The sequence below is a fragment of the Meles meles genome, chromosome 1 (assembly GCF_922984935.1).
Source record: "Meles meles chromosome 1, mMelMel3.1 paternal haplotype, whole genome shotgun sequence".
Classification (NCBI taxonomy): Eukaryota; Metazoa; Chordata; class Mammalia; order Carnivora; family Mustelidae; genus Meles; species Meles meles.
The window spans coordinates 63857166-63881662 of record NC_060066.1 but is presented as its reverse complement, the minus strand read 5'-3'; the positions used below and the strand labels follow the sequence as shown (position 1 = coordinate 63881662).

General features: G+C 40.9%; 1 protein-coding gene across 2 annotated transcripts in view; it reads right to left on the bottom strand.

Annotated features, from left to right (window-relative positions):
• The window catches only part of SLCO5A1 (solute carrier organic anion transporter family member 5A1), a 138729-nt gene that overhangs the window by 61886 nt on the left and 52346 nt on the right, over nucleotides 1-24497 (bottom strand). For both annotated transcript variants that reach the window (XM_046023390.1, XM_046023399.1), the window contains exons 2-3: nucleotides 14558-14690; nucleotides 9318-9535 (exon numbers count right to left, since the gene is read on the bottom strand). In XM_046023390.1, the coding sequence (XP_045879346.1) occupies nucleotides 9318-9535; nucleotides 14558-14690 (351 nt within the window). The remainder of the gene's footprint in view (nucleotides 1-9317; nucleotides 9536-14557; nucleotides 14691-24497) is intronic.

The following is a 24497-nucleotide window of genomic DNA, read 5'->3' as shown; positions in this document are numbered from 1 at the left end:
AAATGCCAGATAAGGGGGTGCCTGGGTGGCTCAGTGTGTTAAAGCCTCGCCTTCAGCTCAGGTCATGATCTCAGCATCCTGGGATCAAGCCCCGCTTTGGGCTCTCTGCTCAGCAGGGAGCCCGCCTCCTCCTCTCTCTCTGCCTGCCTCTCTGCCTACTTGTGATCTCTGTCTGTCAAATAAATAAATAAAATCTTTAAAAAAAAATAAATGTGAAATAAACATACTGACCGCTCTTAAAACTTTCATAATTTTTCTGATGTAGAAATTTTTGGACATAATATTTCTTCTTATGGAAAAAAAAAGATTTATCTGAAGATTATAGCCTATTCAGTTTATTTTCCTTATGTCTAAATTCAAGTAAAGTAAATATCTTTTCAAAAATAATTTGTTGAGGTCAAATTTACATAACATAAAATTATTTTAAGATGAACAATTCAGGGGCATTCAGTACCTTCATAATGGTGTGCAATCCCAATGGTACGCAACATCTATCTAGTTTCAAAACATACTTTCTGTTATAAAAATAATGTAAGCTTCTGTGTTCAGGAATGCTGTTGGAATGCACTTTTATTTTATTCTTTATATCCTTATGTACTTTCTAAATTTTCTACAACAAACATTTATTATTTTTATATTCTAAAAAAATTAATGAAACACTCTGTAATTTTAACCACTGAGCCACCCAGGCGCCGAAACACTCTGTAATTTTAAAAGAACCCAACAATATGTCATCTTCCAAGATAAGTCTCCCTGACTCAGTCAGCTAACTTAGGAATTCCTTCCTCCTCCTCCTTCAATCTTCCTTAGAATGTACATACCTCCATTTAAAGACTTATATTTTATTATGTCAATTTTCCTTTCTACCTTCTAGTTCTTTGTCCCATAGCTGTTGCTCAATAAAGATATTTGTGGAAGAGAAAAACAAAGAAAGAGATACATTTTCTTAAGAGAGATACTGTCAGCCATCTATGAATAATTAGAAGGATTTGGGAGGGTAATTGGGAGGGGGGTACAGTTGGTTAAGCATCAGACTCTTGGTTTCTCTTCAGGTCATGATCTCAGGGTCGTGAGACAGAGCCTACATCTGGCTCCACACTTAGCATGGAGTCTGCTTAAGGACTCTCTCTCTCTCCCTTTCCCTCTACCCTCCTCTCTCTCTCATATAAATAAATAAAGCTTTGAGGGTTAAAAAAAAAAAAAAAAAAAAGGAAGGACTTGGGGAGAAGAGTCTAATCCTTTCCCAAACACTTAGATGACACAGATTTCTTAAATGAAAGTAAAATTTGAGGAAAGTATCAACTGAAGAAGCAGATCTAGACAGCTTAAACAGACTAAGTCAAACAAGACACAGAATTCACCCTAGGCACAAACAAAGTGACCAAGAGTAAAAATGGGAACACCAGAGTCGGGGGGTCATTGTTATATAAAAGGTTGGGATTATAAAATAATAAATTATGTGCCAAAATACAGAGTGCTTTTCAAAGTACATGGGCAGGATCCAAAGCCTCAGCCTCGAGAGCTCCAGAAAAGCCCCACAAAGGTGGGGAGAAGGAGCGTAAAGAAAGGTGGAGAAAACACTATATGATAATAGTAGTGGAGTCAGGCCAGGTGAGTGTATGCTTTGGCTGTAACATATAAGCTTTTATATTAATCATACATTTTCATTTTTCAGTATTTTATAATGTTTGACTCTTAAAAGTCTTGCTGGCTGGGAAGAGACAAGACTACCAAGTTTTAGAGACAGCATGCATCAGCTGGGAGCTCATCTTTTACACGTGGCCTATCTGGTCCTGAGTGTATAGTCCCAACCACCTCTTTACTGTGCTCTCACCCACCCACCAGTGTTGTCCCCACCCTACATCCCCCAGGGCCAGGTACCACACAACCAGACCACCCCCACAGGCCAAAGCCCACCGAAATGACACAGACAAGCCAGTTGTAAACTATTGACTCTGCCCTGCCTTTTCTTTCCTACAGAAACCCCCACAGGGGTCTGGCCTTGGCTTTACCCTCACTCTTGTCTTTTGTTTCCTGATGAAAACCTGGTGTTTCCCTTGCAGCCCTGTGTGCCTCCTTCTCTTGGGAAATGCAAGTAATAAATCCTCCTTTCATGTCATGATTCCATCGTGATCCCATCACCCCCATAAATTAACATGCTGTGGGTATAAATTAGAGAGCCACTTCTTTTAACTCCTCTACATAAAAGTCCTTGATTCCCTTCTTCTGGAACTGCTTTTTAAAAGCATTTAATTTGTCCTTCCACCCCTAATATTTTTGAGCTATTTGTACACAGCCCAAGTATCGCCATTATCTGCTCATTCTCTTTGAAACTAATGACCACCCCCTGTACTCCCTACCCACAATTCTCCATAAAAGTGTTGCAATTTTCCTCTCCCCTCCAGGACACACTGGCAAATGGCATTCCCTGCTTGCCAATAAAAGAACAGAAGGAGCCAGATGGTCTTGCACACCACAGTCACCTCTGCCCCTGCACACGAAGCCCCTGAGCCACTTACCTACAGGCAGGGGACAGAAACAGCAGCTGTCGAGACCCCAAATACATCATTTATAGTTGCTGGCCAAGTACTATTCGCTTGCTGAAATCTAGCACAAGTGAGTATTTTCATATATAACTTTCTAAGTAGATACTACTCTGATGAGTTGATGAGTAACCTCACAGTTTGCACTGAATATAAAGAAACTGCTTTCTTTTTCAGGAATTCTCTGCCAGGCATGTTAGCATTTCCCTCCTAAGCTGGAAGTCCAAATCTAAAGGTTCAGCTTCCCACAAGGTAACATATGCACAACAAAATCAGTGTAATAGGAGAATGAAACAAAGAACCAGAGCCAGAGAAGACGTAAACAGAGCACGACGTCAAAACCAGGAAAAAAGAATCAAGTACGTCTATAAGAATCCTTGCTGGGCTTCAGATTTGGCTCAGGTCCCTGGCCACCAAAGCAAAAAGTTGTATAATCGTGATTAGCAGAAACAATCAAATTGCTTTTCCTCTGTGTGTTCCAGAGCAACGGTTCTCACAGTGTGGTCCCTGACCTACCAGCATCAGTATCACCTGAGGTGTTAAGGATGCAAATACCAAATAAATAAATAAATACAAACAAATAAAATAAAATTAATTAATTTAAATTTAAATTTAAATTTAAATTTAAAAAGAGCACCTGGGGGTGCCTGGGTGGCTCAGTGGGTTAAAGCCTCTGCCTTCAGCTCAGGTCATGATCCCAGGGTCCTGGGATCGAGCCCCTCATCGGGCTTTCTGCTCAGCCAGGAGCTTGCTTCCTCCTCTCTCTCTCTCTGCCTGCCTCTCTGCCTACTTGTGATCTCTGTCAAATTAATTAATTAATTAAATTTTTTTTTTTTTAAAAAGGGCACCTGGGTAGCTCAGTCAGTTAAGCATCCAACTCTTGATTTCGTCCTAGGCCTGGAGCCTGCTTAGGATTATCTCTTGGCCTTTGTTCCTCCCCCGTCCTCTCTAAACTTTAATTAATTAATTAATTTTTAAAATGCAAATACTCAGGCTACTCAAGGCCTCCTGACTTGAACACTGTGGGCCAGGGCACAGCTCTCTGGGTTTTGAGAAGCCCTTGTGGTGCTTCCCAGGTAGCCGAAGTTTGAGAACCACTGTTCTCACAAAATAGGGTTTTATATAAAGGATAGTGAGCATGCTCCTATGGCAAATATGGGGAGTTCAAGCAAGAGGTCAATAAAAGCTGTAAACATAAAACTAAACTGTAGTTCAGCAAGGGAGCAAAGGCAATATGCAGTGGAACTAAGACAGCATGGACCAAGCACGGCCTTGGCGATCCCTCTTTGCTGAGTCAAGGATTGACCCCAACCCATTCCACACTCTACCAGTTTTAAAATACCCAGCAAAGGGCCCCATGCAATAGTTTTGGATATTCTCGGGCAACTCAAATTTGGAATTTATTCCTTCTGTCCTTCTCAACTAGCTCTTTCCGCATTACCTAAGGTTGAAATCCTGAAACCACCTTTGATACCTACCTCCCCATCATCCCATCAGTGGCCGCATCCTACAGACACAACCTTTCCTTCCTCAATAATTCATGCATCAAATATTGACTATCTATAAGGTGGTATAAATTCATCAGGGAACATGGTGGACATGGGACACTTGCCTTCATGGGGCCTACTTTCTCAATGTGGAGACAACAATAAGATAAATAAAATATATGGCATGTTAGATAATGATATACTAAGGAGAAAAATAGAGAAGGGCAGGAGATATGATACTTTGGAGAGGGGCACCTGGATGGTTCAGTGTCTGCCTTCGGCTCAGGTTATGATCCCAGGATTCTGGGATTGAGCCCCCTGTTGGGCTCCCTGTTTGGCGGGGAGTCTGCTTCTCCCTCTCCCTCTGCCCTTCCCCCTGCTCGTATTCTCTTTCTCTCTCTCTCAAATAAATAAAATCTTTAAAAAAAAAAAAAGCTTTGGAGGAAGTTGGAGATTTTTGAATAGGGCAGCCAAGCAAGGCCTCCCTGAGAAGGGACTCTGAGTAATACCCTGCAGGAAGTGAGGGGATCTGGGGAACAGCATTCCCAGCAGAGGAATAGCAAATGCCAAGGCCATGAGGTGAGAGTACGGCTGACAGGTTTGAGGACCAGCAATAAGCCCAATGTGGCTGAAGTGGAATAAACAAATGGGGCTGCAAGAGAGAGATGGGGTTAAACAGATAAGCAGGGACCAGATGCTACCCCCTAGGAAGTCATACAGGAAAGAGACTTTTCTCTGAGTGAGACAAGAGACCACAAAAGCTGTGAGCAGAGGAGTGGCATTTTAAAAGGATCCTTCTGGCTGCAGAGTTGAAAACAACCCAGAGGGGACACGGATAGAAGTAGGGAGCCTAGTTTCACAGACTACTGTCCTCTCCTTGTTTGCCAGTCAAAACCATCATTGCCTCTCACTGGGACTCTGCAGACCCTTTACCTGGGCCCCCTCCTCCCTTCCTACCCCTTTCCCTCCCTATTCTTCCAAAAGGAGTGTGGCCAAATGCCTGCTAAAACCTCCCCACTGCCTTCTAGGGACAGAGTCAGTTAAAAGCTCCTAGAACTCAAGCTCTCTATGCACAACGGGGCCCTGCTTTACTTGTCCAACCTCATCTCCCAGGCCTCTCCACACACAACCAACACACCAACCGCAATACACTTGCTCAGCATTCTCAAATACATCTACACAGCCTGACCTTGTCTTTGCTCTCTAACTGGAACTCTCCCTCCTCCACTTACTGAAACTTTCCAAATCTGCCAAGGTTCTCCACAAATCCCACCTCCTCCATGAAACCTCTTTTGACCCCTAAACTCGATGTGCCCTTGACTGCCATTGAACATCATACCGTTGCATCTGTCCTCGTTTATGGTCTTTCCATCTGTACTCGTCCTGTCTCCCTCCATGGACTACAAGCTCCCTGAGGGCAAACCATGGCTCACACTCATCTTCATCTCCACCAAAGCATAAAGTAGCTCTTCTATAGAGTGACCAGTCATCAAATTAAATAATGACAACACAAACACAATCCAAAATTCCATAACTTCAAGTGGCCTCTTTAAATCAGTTCATCTTTTCAGAGTAACTATTTTGTTCAGTTAGAATTATAAACATATTGCAGTCTAACAGACAAAAGTCTAGCAGAGAAAAATCTGTTACATTTTATGCTAACTAGTCATGCTAAGTAGCTAAAAGATTAAAAGTGGACACAAAAATAAAATGTTTCTTATGATTAACTGCCACCAAAAGTTTTCTATTTAGGAAGTTACCCAGCTAAATTTGGAAGACTTTAAAATGCTGGACCTCAAACCTCAAGAAAATTGATCCAGTTAAATATTTTAAGGGTTTATTTTTATTGGTAAGATTTGATGCAATCAATGCTAATCTCTTTATGGAAAGGTGATTCAGACCCACTAAAAATTCTACTTTCTCCTTTGTGGTGTTTTAAAACAGCCTTATTCCTGCATAATTTATAATAAGAATCTAGAAACACTGAGTCAGATTTTCCCAATGTCTATCATTAAAATGTGGAGGCAGAGAGTGGATTTGTATGGCCCAAATCATTTTTTCAAGGAAGTATGAGTTATTAACTTAGATATTCTGCCACCTCCTCTCTGAAGAAGCTAATACTGGTATCCAAATTTCAAATATGAAATAAAGACTTAAACGAGCCCTCCTCCAGAAAGCAGGACAAGGGAAAAGAGGATCTGAGAATCAAACTCAAACTTAATTCAAAATGAAATCTTAGCAACCATTCTTTAATTCAAGGCCTTACTGATGGATGAATCTCAATTTTGTAATAAAAAGTTATGTCAACAATTGAATGACCCCAGAGATTTAATTTATCCTTTTGAAAACCAGATTAAATACTAGAGTGTCATTTCCTATAGGTGATAGGTATTATGTATTCAGGAGGAAATCAATAAGTATAAGATAAATATGAATTAATTTTAAATAATCTAATTGAATATTGTTTCTACATCACCAACATCATTTGAATCATTTTCAACAAAACATTTGCACGATATACTCCGATTAAAACAGGATTCCTTTCTAACAGGAGAAAGTGGTTCTTGAAATTCCAGACTAGATGCAATTAGAGAATTCAGTGCAAGTGAAAGTAAAAAATAAACCAGCTCTGTGTCCTAATGAGGAGATTTAGAAGCAGAAGTGAGATCAGTCATCACAATGAAGGCATAGGATGAAAAAGTTGAGAATATATCAGAAACACTGACAGGAAAATCAGAAAGGAAGCCAACCCCCATCACTGATAAAAGATTCCTCTTATTCTTTCCTTTAGAAGAAAACATCCTAATCTATTATAATGGGCGTTAAAAAAAAAAAGATGGAGAAGAGAAATTCTTAGCAGTACAAGATGATATACAATAAAATAGTATGTAGATTCAATTTGGAAAAACAATCTTAAAATTCCACGTGCCTAAAATTCCACGTGCTTTTTGAACCCACGTGCCTAAGTGTGCTTCCCCCCACAAGTAGGTCCTGAGTCAAAGATTCAAGTCCACACAATTTATCTGGGAGGCTCAGCAAACACTGCTTAGGGCGTGCGATACAGGGGATGAAGAAAGAGACCTCAGAACTGTCTCATCCCTCAAGTGGGAAGCTGGGGTGTCCATCAGCCAGTGGATAAGACTGTTGTCCATGGGGGTGAGAGAGTGTTAATTCCTTGGCACCTGATGGCAGCCTCGAGCAGAAGCCAAGAGGTTTCCCAGCCCAGAAAGAAAAAACAGACAAAAGGAGACCTTCAGGCAAGGAAGACCTACAGACCCTCAGGCAGGTACCAGTGGTCAGCAGCCCTCCACCCCAAGACAGTAAGATCTCAGAGGTAGACAGGGCATTAACATCATTGTCTACACTTTACCCTCCAAAGAAACACCATCCACATTTATAGTCGTATCTGTGGTTGGTGTCTGATATCAGTCTTCTCTTCCTTTTCTCAACTATCCAAGAGAGCATATATTTCACATTCAAGTCATCTACCCCTAAGCTATAAAGTATACAATTTTAGCTTACCTAGTCTGTATTTCTCTCCTTGAGCCTACTTTATATTCTTCATAAAGTAAGACTCTAAGTCTACTCCTGTGTGGTAAATTCTTCAATATCAATCTACTCTTAATCGACTTGTAAAAAAAAAAAAATACTTCTTTGGTAATAGACTTTATGATCCATAAGACATCCAAGAAAAATAGTGGTCCATGTGTTAAGAGCTCAGGTCACACTAGCATCCAAGGAATCCTTGATGGTATTAGAGCAGAAGTAATTTTTATAGTTCCAAAAGTACACATTGTCACAAAATAATGGGTGGGGGAGGACGAGTGCGGGAGGCAGATCTAAAACTTAGCTGGGAAGGAGCATTTTCAAAGAAAAGTGACTTCGCGTGCTTTGAACAAATATAGTCTTAAAAATAGTCCAATCTGGGCACCTGGGTGGCTCAGTTGGTTGAGCGACTGCCTTTGGCTCAGGTCATGATCCTGGACTTCCAGGATGGAGTCCCACATCGGGCTCCCAGCTCCTTGGGGAGTCTGCTTCTCCCTCTGACCTTCTCCTCTCTCATGCTCTCTCTCACTCATTCTCTCTCAAATGAATAAATAAAATCTTCAAAAAAATTTAAAAAAAAATAGTCCAATCTAACCATTATTTTTCTTTGGTTGCAGGGATAGTTCCATAATATATTAGTAACTTCCTTCTAGGCCTGAAAGGTTCCTCTTTGGCTTCAGTGTTTATATAGTCAAAGTGAGATGATAATGTGCCTAGGTAAATTTTACCTAAAACAACCCTGACTGATGTAAGCAGTTGATAAATATTATGCTTCAGAATTTAAAAAAAAAAAATCAATTCAGGGAATTTAGGAAATAGGCTGAAATTAATGGGAGCATAGCATTATAGGCTTCTTGGATTAGACAGACTTATTGTCACTCAATAGATATATTGAACACAGAACAAATATTGCCTGGTTAAAATTGTTTAGGTTTGAGATTGCCTAACCTAGTTTTAATAAAGTCCTTGTTTTTTGTTTGTTTTTCATTTCATTTTATTTTATTTTATTTCTTTCCAGTGTTCCAGAATTCACTGTTTATGAGACAAATAAAAATGAAAAAGTAGACAAGTACACATTACTGAAACTTTCTAGATGTTTAGAGGCCCATTCCTTGGCTACTCCTCTCTATGGCCACTGACAAGCCTTTGGCAGACACTGTTGGATGAGACTGCTGTCTAGTGGTAGGCTTTTTATTTAGGCAAGGATCTGGCCACACTACCAAACCCACCATGCCCCTGAAACAAATCATTCATTACAGAATGCAGTATTTTCAAAATCAGACATCTCTCATTACAGTAAACGACATACATAAAAATCTGTATCTTTAGGATCTCAATCAGTGCTTTTCAAACAATCTGTAATGAAGAACCATTTTTTTTTTTTTTTTGGAAGAACCATTTTTAAATTAAGATTTCCCGGTTATCGTGTACTGATATTTTTGTAAAATATATTAAAAGTGAATTGTAAGAAAATTAGTTTTTTTAAATATACAAAATGGAAGTCCAATTATTATTATTATTATTATTATTATATTCAGTAGGCATAAAATTACTGCCAAATTTCTTGAAAAGATTCTCAACGCTTACTCAAATTATCAGTACTTATCCTGTCACAGGTCAGTAACATTTGGTGGGGTAGCACTGACCGGGGTCCACACTTTGAGTAGCACTGATCTAAAATACTGTGCGCAAAAATAAAATAAAATACTGTGCACATATTCACTCAAAAGATATACGTTACCTCTGACATTCTTTCCAAATCCCATAGAAGAAACTTTTTTGTCCACTTGTTCACTATTGTTTGATTTCTCCTTCATAACGTCATCGTCACTAACAACATCAGCAGAAAATTTTTTCTTTTTCTTTTTCTTGTGTCGAGGAGGAAGCTTTTTTGGAAAAGTAAACATTGGGAATATCACAAGAAACATTGCAATGGCGCAAAGGAGGAATCCACTCCACCTAAAAAATCGGGAAACGTGAGCAGCATTTATGGCTTTTGCATTAGGAATGAGAACAAATTTGCAAAGTAGAAGCTCATGGTAATAAAATTCTCCAGCAAAAACTTTTGTAAAGCAAGGCAATGGTAAAGCAGTAGGACATTGGACAAACTAAGAAAACATAGGACTCCTCCCCATGTTATAAATGAGATACCTGCCCGAAAATTATACCAGTACTATAGTGAACATTGTAATTAGCAACCTGACTAGAATTTTACTGAAATATTTGTTAGCTCTGCTATAATGTGCATTTCATAATAAATCAAAAAACAAATGACTCATAACCATACAACAGAAAAATAATATAGACCCTATAGCATGCTTTGCGGACCAAAATAAACATATTTTTCTTAGAAGCAAACAATTCATATCTCATGTGAAGTGTATTTTAAATTGTTAATGGCATTCCAATATTTTTCTGCAGGCACTTAAGAATATTTTGACCCTCTTAGTTAGCTAGCCCTTACAACACTTAACCAGGAGGGCCACTGAAGATGTTTATATTTGATTGTTGCCTTCAGGAACTTACAACCTACTTGTAAGGGAGCTAAAAATACAGGAAACAATCCAAGAAACACAAGCATGTGCACAATTAAGTCTCCGATCATGTGGTACAGGCTGTGAATGCTATAAAAGTTCAGGTAAAGGAAATGTGTGTCAGAAAGCTTCCTGGGAGAAGCAGACCGTGAGCTCTGTTGAACTAAGAGTCTGTCTTTGAACCCATCTGAGGTTGCCAAGCTGCAGAGACTCAGAAGCAAATACAGAGGTAGTATTCAAATTCTAGTCCTACTCTAGAGTCCTGTGTTAAAGCCTTGGGCTTCTTGCCTGTGTAATTCCTCAAGGGCAATCTCTCAGTCCCCATTCAATCCTTTCTTAGCAAGGAGAGGCCCCTGATCCCACAGAACAGTATTGCCACTTCTTACTAGGACTCCTCAGCTCTCATCTCTGTCCTTCAAGCTTGCAAGTTCTTGATGCTCAGACTCTGTTCTCTGTCTCAGCACATTCCCATCAGCTGTAACCTGAACGCAAGCAGCATTCTAAGCATCAATGTCAAATTCAACCCATTAGGAATACAGATCAATTGCAAAGTGAAAATTCATTTTTAAAAAAATAGCGATCCTATTAAAGTACCATTATCAGCTGTTAAAGGTCACAGTTTCACTGACAGAATAATTTCATGAACCAGTCATTAATAATCCAGTGTGCTATTTTCAAAGATACTTAGAGTTACATCAAATAAAGATTTTTAAACAATTGGGGGAAAAGGGCTTTATTTTGAGAAGATTGCTCGGGGCAGACTTCTAGCAATTTTAATTATTCAGTATATAACCAAGAACCCAGTAACTGAATAAATAAACTGAATGAGATAGATTTAAAAAAAAAATTCTTTAAATGTCTGCAGAGAACGCTATGACCATATCTGGCCCCTGTAGTACTTGGCTGCTTATAAGGCCTTTACTAATCAATTGCCCCTGCTTATCTACCACCTGTGAATCCCTTTCTACAATTCTGCATTCAAGGCCCTTTGTCTCCTCCAGTTCCCAAAGCAGAACAGGACAAACAGCACAATATAGGGGACAGTTCTTGAGCTGTGGCTTCAGACAAATGTGGTATTTTTTGTCTTGTCTTTATGACTTACTGGCTATAAGATCCTGGGAAAATTATTATTTCACTTTCCCAAACCAACCTTCTCATCGGAAAGGGAAATAATGTGAACTGCTTTTTGGAGTCATCAAAATTTATAAGACAATGTATATAACAGACCTCAAAAAATACCTGCCTCCAAATCAACAATCACTTCATGGTAGCTAGTTTTGTGTTTGTTTTCTTGTGGATCTGTACTCGGCCCCCCTACACCTCCACTCAGAGCCACCAACTTAAAATTAGATGCAAACATTAAAGATACACTTATGGTAGGCCAGAGTAAGAGTAAATAACAGAAGGAGGGGAGGAATTATAGCAAATAAACAAAAATAATACAAAAACAGTATAAAAGTTTGGGGGGTTTTCAAAGCCAAGCAAACTGGCCCACATTCTTCAATGGTCTTCAGTAGCATTGACAATAATGACAATGATGAGGCCAAAAAGACCCTGAGAGAAGCTGAGGAAGACAGGAAGAGCCTGGGTGGCTCAATGGGTTAAGTGTCTGCCTTCTGCTCAGGTCCTGGTCCCAGGGTCCCAGGATCAAGTCCCAAGTCAGGCTAGGCTCCCCACTCAGCAGGGAGTCTGCTTCTCCCTCTGCCTCACCCCTCCCCACTCTTGTGCGCGCACTGTCTCTCTCAAATAAATAAATAAAAATCTTTAAAAAAAAAGAAAGAAAGAAAGTGTGAGTAATGTTAGGAAAAGACCCATCAGTAAGAGCTGAAATTGAAAAACCAGGGTCCCTAAGTCCCTTGTACAAACCACCCCTCAGAGTCTATGCACAAAGTAGGGCCAGTTAAGTAAACTAAGAGCTTTGCCCTGTACTCGGTTTCTTATCCCAGCTCTCACTGCCTCTGAGGCTTTGGGCAAGTTGTTCAAATCACAGGGCATCAATTTCCTCATCTGTAAAATGGAACTATAGTGAGTATATATCGTCGTTATATATGTAGGCTTAAGCATAAGAAGCTGAAATAAAAATGTTTGTGAAGCTCTTAGTAGAATGCTTGACACATAGTAAGTACCCAATAAATGTTAGCATTATTCATTCTTTCCTTCAATCTTTCAGCACATGTTTATGAAAAAATCCATCATTACTGCTAGGCATTGGATTAAATAATATTGCATCAAATAATTCTGTGTTTGGTCAAGGTAGAAGTCTGTTACAAACAGACCTGCTCAGTAAATAAAATTCAATTTTTAATATTAGAACATTAAAATAAATAAGAGTTCCTGAACATGGATTAAATTCAAAGGACTTAATAATAGCTAACACACAGTAGGGAGCAAGAACTATTTAAAGCCCCACCTATATAGACTCATTTATTCCTCACAACAGCCCTATGAAGTAGATACTGTAATTACTTCCATTTTATGGATTCTTTTCAAACCAACAACTGAGGCACAGAGAGGTTAAGTAACTTACCTCAGGGTCACACAGCTATTAGGTGGCAGACAGAGACTTAAACCCTGGATGGTATGGTTTTGGGGTCTGCACTTTTAACACTCTACTTTGTTACCAATTAGATCGATGTCTAGAAAATTTTTGAAAGTCAGCATAAAATACTTGTAAGCCTAAAGTTCCTGTCTCCTCCCTTCTCCCTGCCCCCAATCTCGTCCTCCTCCCCTTTCTCCCTCCCTCTAGATGTTCCCTTATTGCCATGTTCTTTTCATGGACTTCTATATAGAACACAAAATGTACACTGAATGTTCATATACATATTGTCTTTTCTATTGTCCTGCCTAATCTCCTTTTTGAGAATCAAAAAAAAAAAAAAAAATCCTTACTCTGATTTATTTCAGAACTGCAAAGAAAACAGTAGTTGAGGCCAAAAATTTCACTATTAGTCAAGAACTTAAAACTCCTGTGTTATTCCCCTAACGCTGACAAGGGAACTTCCTTTTGTTCGATTGGAAAAATTCTACAAGCCCAGGTTCATCTAGATCTCAGCACATCCATCCTCAAAAAGCATTACTTATAAAAATAAGGAGCATTATGTAACTTAATTAATATTTCTTAACTGCTTTGAAAATAGACAGTATTAAGCATTATTCCCACATATTTCAGAGTTATAAGGCTATTTTACAATGAAATGCAGAGATAACACAAGTGCTCTAAGAAACTCCTTTGAACATAATCAGTTGACACCAATTTCTAATACTGAACTATTCTCTTTGCTATAAGATGAACGTGTCTTATCAATGTATGCCTATTACTAATCTGTGTTAAATGAATTCAGGAAGCCAATACTTGTCGGTTAGTGCTTGCTATCATGAAGAAATAACTCATGTTCAAGTCGAGGATTATGAAGAACTGAAACACAGCCCTGGCTATGAGGATAAATAACATAACATCCAAAGTTGGATCCAAAGTCATTCTAAGTCCCCAAAATTACTTATTTAGCAAGACAATTAAGGGCTAGCAAGTGAGAGAACAGCTAAATCTCCAGCACTCTGTTGGAAAAACAATTACCAAGTGAAAAGATTCACTAAGAGTGTGACAGTGGGGGGGGGGGGGGGGCTGTGCTGGAGTTTTGGGCTGTAGGGGAGGGCTGACAAAGTAGAAATGCAGATATAATAAGGAAGTGGGAGAAAATATTTTTTAAAAGGCACAGGAAAGATAATGAAAGCTAGGACTCAAGTCCACAGGGAAGCCCCCACGCAGCCACCTTCTCCTCCTCTACTCTGCTATTTGTAGCAAAAAGCGCCTCAACCCTCAAGAAGGCTGATTAAGCCGATGTTCCCAAGCCCTTGGCATTAGTTTTTCGTTGCTGCTATAACAAACCACCCCACACTTAGTGGCTTCAAACAACACAGATGTGTTATCTTCCAGCGCTGGAGGTCAGAAGTCTCATGTGCGTTGGCAAGGCCGCATTCCTTCTAGCCTATTTTTCTAGGGCTTCCTAGAGCCTAGAGTCCCGAGTGTGTTTCTTGGTTCACGATACCTTCCCCCATATACAAAGAATGTCGCTTCAACCTCTGCTTCAATCACCATATCTCTTTCTTACTCTGACCCTCCTATCTCCCTGTTTCCCTAATAGGGACTCTTGTGATTATACAGGGCCCATTCCCCTCTGACATCAGGAAAACCTTCCTATCTCGAGATCCCTAGCTTAATCACATCTGCAAAGTCTCCTTTGCCATGTAAGCCAACAACATTCATAGGTTCTGGGATTAGGACAGATACCTCTGGAAGATTACTATTCTGTCCTCCACTCCCTTCTAGGCGACTTTAGCTGGTTTTCATATTCCCATGGGGGAAATTTTTATTTTAACTACAGGGATACTATGACTTGAACTATCACTAATAACAAATGAAATGAAAAATTTAGTAAACAATTCTTACCAGTTTCCAATGAAACGAGGGTCATTCTGGTCAAGGTTAACAGGATTTCTGGGATCGACATAAAAACCAATAAGAAGTCCACCTAGTAAATATCCCACTGCAGGACCAAGGGCTCCCATGACATACATGATGGCTGAGAAGACAGAAGGGGAAGCATGAAATGCAGAAATGTTACTTAAGTTTCAAGAGTTGTCTAATTTCAGTCATACCACATATACATGTCACAGTTAAACCCAGCTAACGGCATCCAAAACCAGAGAACTTCAGAGATGTGTCTATATTTATATTTGGGTTTCAAATCATGCCCTTTATTTAGCTGCTACCTGTTGTCCTTTTAGAACATCAAAATTATCTTTGGACAGCTTTTCAGTTGCCTTTGTTTTTGTTTTTTAATGTAAGTGCACACACCCTACCCCAGACCTACTAAATTTGAATTTTTGAAAGTGCTAGTCAATGAGCAGTCACTGGATAACCCAGAGAAGATAAAAGGCCATCTCAAGATTGAAAAATCAATAAATAAAAGGTCATCTCAAGATAAGAAAAAGAGGAAAAAGTAGATATAACTTGTCACAGTTGGAAGATCCCAACAGAATGAAGGAAGTCAAGGCCAGATTCTGCCATGAAGCTGGATTTAACTGAGTTGGCAAAGACGCTTAAGCACCTCAGATCATGAGTATTTTTCAAACCACCTCTTCAGTATCAAAGAAGAGCTCACAATGCATTTGGTGTATTGCTAATTGAGGAATCTTACTTAAAGATTAATAGATCTCCTTAAATGGCATCAATGAAAAGATCCAAACAATTAGCACCAACCCACAGCTGAATTAGAAAATAATTTTTTTATGACCAAAGCAGGAGAGGAGAACAACCCCTGTTGGTTGTGTCAGTAGATCAGAAAGTGTGTCATTCTACTAAAAAAAAAAAAAAAAAAAAAAAAAATTGGCCATCCAAAATGGGCTTATGGCAAAAAAATAACAATAAATTCACTTTGATTCCTTTATACTGTTTTCACGGCTGTGATTTCAAATAAAAAAAATATTTTTGTCAAATTTTAAATTTTAAGGTAGGATATGAAATTCTTTGGAAGTCAGAGAAAAATCTAGAGTGTGGCTAACATTCCAAACTTACTTTTTTTCCCCCTGTTAAAACTTATTTGGAGAGAAATCTATAAACACTGTTAAGATGTTCCTGTGTTTAAGGCATGCTGAACTCCAGTGTAACTTCTCATTTCTACTGCCATCATGCATTTAAACCACTGAACAAGTAACTGGCTTGCCATACCCTTTAAACAGTACTATATTTACCAAAAAGCAAAGTGAACTAGTCAGAATAGCTTCACCTTACTTTATCTTCTGCACCTCAATAAACTTTGAATAAACTTGTACCTCTTGTTACTTATAACTACAGACAGTAATTTAACACCTGCTCTCACTTTTCACACTATTTCAAAAGAGAAAGCACAGTGTTTATTTATCTTACAGAATCGTCTGCTTGTGACAATAAGACATTAGGTGCTTCGACTTCTCCATCTGTGTTCGGAAATGGAGAACGGAAGGAAGCAGGGCCACAAGTAATCGGTATTCTTTCAGAAGCACGATTTTTGGCATTCTTTTGGCAGCGTGCTCTCAATAAAATAAAATGAGAATTTTGATAATCATCGTGTTCACCTCTCTGTTTGTAGCCTGACACAGAACTCAAGAAGAAAAAGTGCTTTTTCAGTCCCAGGTTTTCCCATATGCATATGGAGATAAAATTTATGTTTACACCTCCGGGCAAACCAGCACCATTTCCAACTTAAAACTGTAATGAGGCCAAAATGTGACATGAATCATCTTCCCAAAATAATTCTTCTGGCATGAAAGAGACTGTCTTACAAACACAGACAGGGAAAAGGGTATTTCCGCCATACTGTTTATGCCTGGGGCACTTGGGTGCAGCATCTTGGAACGCCGAGCAGCAATGTGCGGGATGGGCGCTGGCAAGACCTCGCAATGACACAGTGCATGGAAAACCAATTAAGTAAATTCACCCGAAAACCTTAACTACTTTGTAAAGTACAGAGAAAGCTTTCTAAAATGCAGCTACATGATCAGAAGAAAAGTATTTGTAATGTGTAGCACAAACTGAGGCCAACTGAGTCATTCTCATAAATAAGTATATACATAGATCAATATAGTTGTACTGTGTGTTATACTATATATAGTGTCCTAACTATACTGCATATGCTGTATCTGTGAATCGGCACTATAGAGAGAGATAGAGAATAACTTGTTGACATAGTCCCATATCTAAATAAATCATTCTGGCCACTGAGCTAACATTTATTAATTGATTAACCAATGGCACTCATTCGGAGCTTATTAGAGGAGCAAATTGTTCATTCAGATTCCTATCACTCACTCTCCCCACTCTCTCAGGCCAAAATTCCCAATCTCTCTCTCTGTCTCTCTCTCTCTCACACACACACACACACGAACACACATGCGCGCGCACACACACACACACACACACACACACTGCCTAAAGAAAGTCTAAACTCCTCCATCCGGAGTTCAAGGGTAGGCCAAGTTGGCCTCCTGCTTCCATCTCAATCTTAAAACCTACTGCCTGTACTCAGGGCTCCACACAGACTAACTCTCAAACAGGCCTGGACAGAGCCACCTCCCTTTCTGTAAGGAGCCACAGTGCCCCCAGCTCTTCCTGTATGTGTGTGAATGCTGCCCCTTCTTCAAGGCCCAACCAAGTCCAGCACTGCCCGTCCTCCCCTGAGTGGTCTCTGTCTCCTCAGAATTCCTGATCATCTATTCCAGTAGCCTCCACCCCTTTTCATCATGCATCCCTATCAGAAAAAGGTTTTAAATATTTATCCACAGTGTCCTCTTCTATATGAATCATGTGTATTTACCACCAGCCTCATTCTCACAGCTCACACCTAATATATCAGTAAACCCTGCTGCTGCTACCATCAAATCATATCCAATAGGCAACTCCTTCTCCGTGACTCTACCTTGACCCAAGCCACCAAGCTTCCTCATCTGGAAGACTGCTCCAGGCCTTCCAACCCATATCCCTGCTTCTGCCCTTCCTTCCCTACAATCCATTTTCTAACACGGCAGCTCTAACAATCCTCTAGAAACTTGAGCCACATCATGTCACTTCTTGGTTCACACCTTCCAGTGACTTCCCACCTCACGCACAATAAAAGCCCAAGTCCTTTGATGTGGCTACCAGGACCTGCCCTCAGACTGGCCTCACCCACTAGCATCTCTCTGCTCCTCCTCCTATCCTCCTCCTTGTTCACTCAGCTCCAGTCAAATTGACCTTCTCCCTCTTCTTCACCCTGCCAGGCTCCTTCCCACCTGAGGGTGTTAGCACTTACTCGGTGTGGGTGTGGGTGTGAGCGTGTAAAGCTCTCCCCTCAGGTAGCCTCGTGGTGCACCCCCTTACTTCCTCCAGGTAGTTATTCAAACTGTCCCTTCTCACTGTGGCCTTGTGGGCCATCCTACCTAAAAATTCAAAACTTTGCCCCCAATTCTTCCCACTCTTTCTCTGCTTTCTTTTTCTCCTTAGTGTATGTTGGCACCCAACACACTCTACATTTCCTTTGTTCCTCTTGTGTATCGTCTGTCCTCCTCAACAAGAACATAAGCTCCAGGAGGACAGGGATCTTGCCAGTGGTGTTCACTGACAAAGCAGTGCAGGAGGCACTCGACCCAGTTTGCTCCCGTTATCATTACCTTCATCACAGTCAGTCCGTGAACGTGCTGCCGTTAGTAACAACAGACGTCAGTGACAAAGGTCGTCTTCCGTGTATATCAGCTCTGGAAATATTAGATAATCACTATCCAGTGGATAGTTTCATGTTTTTTTTTACTATGTGCCATCAGATCTGAGTACAACTGTCACTGGTTTTCTCTCATGATGAGGAGCTTATACTAGGAGCCCAGGCTATGCAAAGCACCAGCAACAGAAAGAGAACTAGAAGTTCCAAGTTTCAAGAGCGGTCAAATTTCAGTCATATTACGTACATATGTCACAGGTAAACCTAGGGAACAGCGTCCCAAAACAAAGAACTTTAGAGATTGTGTCTGTGTTCATATTTGGGATTCGAATTGTGCCCTTTATTTAGCTGTGGCTGTTGTCTTTTAGAACATCAGACGCATCTGGAGAATTTTCTCTTGTACCCAAAAGGACTGTCCTATATCCCCCCTGGATTGTACACAATTCAGCTTCATAACCCTTTCAGAGAACCCTAGACCATTCCATTCATTTGAAACTGAGTGTGCCCTGCTCTTCACTTCTACTTCTTTCTTCAAATGTTTCATTCATTTGAAACTGAGTGTGCCCTGCTCTTCACTTCTACTTCTTTCTTCAAATGTTTCATTCATTTGAAACTGAGTGTGCCCTGCTCTTCACTTCTACTTCTTTCTTCAAATGTTTATGTCTTACCTTTTGAAGTAGCTCTTTACCTTCGAGAGCAGGAGCCATTTTGTACACAGGTCTATGCAGGGGTTAAATCCCAGACTACAAACTCCCAGGTCTGAATCCCTGCTTCCATCACACATATGAAGTGCTTAGCATATAACAAACATGAAGAAATATTAAGTGGGCGTTTTTATATGTTGAATGCTCACCTATTCATTCTCTAACAAGTATTATTAAATATTAACTTTATATAGGCCAAATACATGCATTATTTAACAGAAGACATACTTATTTTTATATTACCTTAATAAATTATCTTTTCTGGAGTCACTATTTTTGATCCAGGAGTTAGTTTTGATAGAGGCCTGGGCAAATGGGAGTGGGAAAGAGATTACCCAGACCTTTCTTTCTTCACACAAAGGCCAGTATAGACTCCTCCCAAAGCTAAAAATATGCCTGTGGCTATTATTCTTTTTTTAACCTTCAGGTTTTTCCTAATGATTACAAAATACGATATGAATTATTTGTAGAGAAAACTCTTAAGAGCACAAAAACTTAAAAAAAAAAATCACCAACAATCCTTACCATCCAGATAATGATGGTAATAACAGTAATAAATACTTTTTACTATTCATACACTGTGTAAGTCTTTTAAGTAGGTAGAATTATACAGTAGTTATTGTTCTATATTACGTTTCCCCATAATACCTCAAACATTTCTTCTGTCAATAAATTCTTCTGGAACATTTGTTATAGCTAAATGATGTGTCATCACGTGGCTATGATGTACGTCCTTTAATAATACCTTACTAGAACCAGCTGTCCTATCACCAATATCTGATTGGGCCTATTCTTCTGAAGATTACATCAACCCTTTGTTACTACACATGATGCACGGAACTAGACCCCAACCTGAGGATTATAACCTCCCACCCCAAACCAACCTCAGCTGGGTGAGCTTTTGTAGGGTAGAGCTATGAAGTCACTATTATGTGAAGGGGGCTGAGGGGCATCTGGGTGGTTCAGTCAGGTAAGTGTCTGCCGTCGGCTCAGACCATGATCCCAGGGTCCTGGGATAGAGCCCTCATTGGGCTCAGCGGGGAGTCTGCTTCTTTCCCTCTGCCCCCCCCCCACCCCGCACCATGCATGCTCTCTCAGATAAATAAGTGAAATCTTTAAAAAATAAAAAATAAATAAATGAATGGGGCTACATGGCCCCCTCACCAGGATGGGGCCAGTTCTTGTCCTTCACCTTGGACATCACGGCCGGTTTGACGATGAAACAACCTCTGAGGAAGGCTGACCCACCAACAACTTCGTCACTGTCTCTACACCTGCTTCCAGCATCCAATCCTCCACCTTCCTTTCCCCAAGTCGTTTTACCTTTAGACTTTCCATTTCAATGTTCTTCTTAAATTATTTTTCACCCTGTTTTGTGATCATTTATGCTTCTTTACATTAAAGCACACTAACATCTATTTTTAATCCAATTTACCTTCACATTTTTAACTTTTCTCCTGTAGATTTAACCTTTATTCTAATCTAATATTTCTTTTTACTTTTACATCATGAACTGTTTTAAGATTTTTTTTTTTTTTTTGACCTCTCTTACTTTACTTTGTAATACATTTTATCTTTTTAAAAATTACTTTTCAGGGGTGCCTGGGTGGCTCAGTCCTTAAGCGTCTGCCTTCAGCTCAGGTCATGATCCCTGGATCCGGGGATCGAGCCCTGCATCAGGCTCTCTGCTCCACGGGAAGCCTGCTTCCCCTTCCTGCACTCCCTCTGCTGTGTTCCCTCTCTCGCTGTGTCTCTCTCTGTCAGATAAATAAATAAAATCTTTTAAAAGAATTAAAAATAAGTAAATTAAATAAATAAATAAAAATAAAAACCTTTTTCATAAGAATTTCGATCTAAAATTAACTATCAAGTTTTCTTTCAAATCATTTGTTACCTTCTATTTCTCATAACTTAAGTTTGCTTACATTTTTAGCCCTAATTATATTAATTTTTTTGAAGATTTTATTTATTTATCTATTTGAAAGAGAGAAAGTGTGAAAGAAGAGAGCACACAAGCACATGCACATCCACAAGCATCGGGAGGGGCAGAGGGAAAGGGAGAAGCAGACTCCCCACTGAGCAGGGAGCCCAGCCCAGGGCTCAAACCCAAGGATCCTGGGATCATGACCTGAGCTAAGGCAGACACTTACCTGACTGAGCCACCAGGTGCCCCTAGGCTAATATTTTAATTTTATAAACTCTCTTGATTTTAAACTTTGAATCTTTATTATACTCCTGGATTTTATGTTATTTTTCATATTCAGGGCTTTCTCTTTCCTTTCGTATCCTTCAGACAACAGCTTCTTTTAACATTCTTTATCTTAGTCTTCTCTTATATTTTGCTTGTTTTGTGATCGGTTTTGGCCCCGGCTCACTGGAAGCCGTGCCTGGCCTCATAGCTCAGCCAGGCCCATCTCCTCCACCATCTCTGCAGTCCTGCTCAGCTGCCCTGAGTGGCTTTTCCAGCCAGTTCAGGATGGTCGTTTGACAAAGTGAGGGTTAATTCTCCCCTGGGCTCAAGGCTCACATGGCCCGTGGCATATCTGATCAGCCGGACGCCTTGACGGCTGTCTCACATGAGCCAATCATGACAAAACGTGAGTTCTAAACCCCAGGTCTCTGATGAGTAAGCACTGACTCTAAAACAAGCCAGGCCCACAGCGTGAAACAAACATGCCAGAGAGTTCTTCCTCAGCTGCAGCTTGGCCGGGGGAAGGTCCTAGAGATTGACCTTCCCAATGGCCATCCGAGAGAGGAGACATAATAGCACCCTTCAGAGCTTGCCTGCACCCGCTTCACCCCTTCTTGAAGCTGACACCTCCATTTCTGGCAGAGTTAAAAGACACTCCTCTTCCCTTATCACAAAACCCCAACTTGACTCCACTGGTATTATCTCAAATAGGGTTGTTCTGTGGGTCAGCAGCAACCAGGCAACAGCTCTCTGAACTCTACCGAGTCCATGTTGAATAACTCAACCTGCTCCTGAACCATAAGAAATGATTCCAGAGCTCCCAATAGGGACCAGCCTGCCACGAGCCTTGCTGGACTTGGGAAACCAGGGGCCCAATCAAAATCAGCCAAGATCTTCCTGTCACAGATCACTGGAGTCACCTCCTTCCTTGCCTCACCCCAAATAGTGAGTAGGGCTCCACATTCCCAGATCAGAGGTAAGTCACTCATCCCAGGTGCTGTATGACACCAGGCCCTGGGACAAGGAAGGGCTCTTGCAAAGATCCATAAGATGGATGCACAGTTGTCTAGAAGAGGAACAGGTAAAACCAACTACGATTCAAAACTCCATGAAGAAGTGCAACAAGCACAGCGATATGCCATGGACCATGGGAGAGTAATGACTCATAATAACTAGCTGATAACTTCTCTGTCTAGGACAGAGAAGCCTTCATGGAAAAGATGACTTTTGACATAAGCCTGCGAAAGTAGGTAATAGGAGTGCCTGGGTGGCTCAGTGGGTTAAGCAGAGCTCTGCCTTCAGTTCAGGTCATGATCTTAGGGTCCTGGGATCAAGCCCCGTATCGGGCTCTCTGCTTGGCGGGGAGCCTGCTTCCCCCCTCTCTCTGCCTGCCTCTCTGCCAACTTGTGATCTTTCTCTCTGTCTGTCAAATAAATAAATAAATAAATATTTTTTTAAAAAGTGTGGAATAAAGGACACTAGAGACTAAAGGGCCCATGTGGGCAAAAGTGTGCAAGTTTGGAAGTGCAAGGCCTGCTCGGGGAACTGCAAGTGCCCCAGAGAAGAGTGACCACCACTGACTCTACCCTAGTCCAGTCCAGGGGTCTAGGGACCCAGCCTTGTGCAGGCTGCCCAGTTGTTCCTCTCTGAGGACAGTGAGGATGGATGGCAGCATTGCACTAGCTTTCCCTACCATTCAGTGGCCTTTAGAAATGCTTTTGTTGTTGTTTTTCACATAGCACTAGAGGTACAAGTCACTTCCACTGTGCGATTGAGGGTAGGCCCTGACATTGAGAATGGGAAGTCAGAGCACTGGTCCTTGGGCTCACCTGAGCACCTGATTGCCTCCCCCCGCTCTCCTTTCCTCCCTCTCTCCTTCTGTATCGGTCCTGGAATGTAGTCAGAAGTCCCAGCTACCATGTTACTATCAAAGGCCTCTCCTTCCACCTCATTCCTGCTCTCCCTAGCTCTTGGGAGAATAATTCATTTCTCTTCATTTATGGGCAGAATCCAACTGGGTGGACATTTTTTTTCTTTCTATCTGTTCAGTTTCTATGTTCCATTTCTATGCCCCTTTCTCTTAGTAAAAGCAATTCAATTTTCTTTTCGGCACCACCCACCCTTCACTGCAGAGCCTCCATGGCCCTGCCCTTCATGATTCATTGGCAGATACCACCAAATACCAACAATTACGTTTGTTTGTTTGTTTGCTGATTCACTGTCTCTCCCACTGGAATGTCAGTTCCATGAGAACAAGAGTCTTTTTTTCCACTAATGCCTTATCAATGCCTGAACAGTGCTGACCATAAGCACTAATGAATCTTGTTGAACAGAGAAGGGATGAAGACATGGACTTCCAATTTGAGTGAAGTAACAAAAGCAATCGAATGAAGTGGATTCGTCCTTGCAACATGACCTTGAAGAATCATCCATTGGTTCCTGTTCCCTAGACCCCTGGGACTGTGCTATGCTTGCAAGCCATTCCCACCCACCCTCCCCATAATGTCCTTGGTTTGACAGAGCTGGCTTCTGTCATTTACAGCCACAGAGCCCTGATTCTTATTCGTAAAACACCTCCAGGCCTGACCCTTACTTCTGCCAGGCTTTCCAAGTTTAACACCCGCCCCAGCTGGGTTTCCCCAGTTCTCAGAGCCTTATTGCAATTGGCCTGGATTTGCTGTGCCCTCATTTGAACTCGGTGTCTAATTAACCAGCCCAGCTCCGTGTTGCTCCCCACTTCCCACTTTTCACCACTTGCCGTCCACCACTTTCCCCACACGCCCTCTGGCGCAGGACCCACTCTCTCAGCTGCCTTACATGGCCAGTACATGCGTTTGAGAACAGATGACAGGGTTTGGGGTTACAAGCATAATTTAGGCTCAGTCCCAAGATCAGAGATTCACCCAGGATGGTCCCATGGAGAAACATATTGCATGTGTGCCCATTAAACCCAGTCTAGGACATAGAGATAGGAAGTCACCCTTTTGAATACAGTTTGGTGGCACAGCTACGGATAAAAGAGGACATGAAAAGCAATCCACACTTCACTGTGGTATCACAGCAATGACACCAACTCCCATTCAACTTGCACAATGTCTTGAAAATTAGCCCAAGTACTTCACAGCACCAGAGCACCCTATTTAAAGAAAGCATTCCCTTGCTCGTTCCTTCCACTCACAAGCACAGGCAGATAAGAGACCTCTGCTCTCAGTTATTTGGAACAGCAACTTTTTTTTTCCTTTTAAGTGATTCAGTTATTTTGAC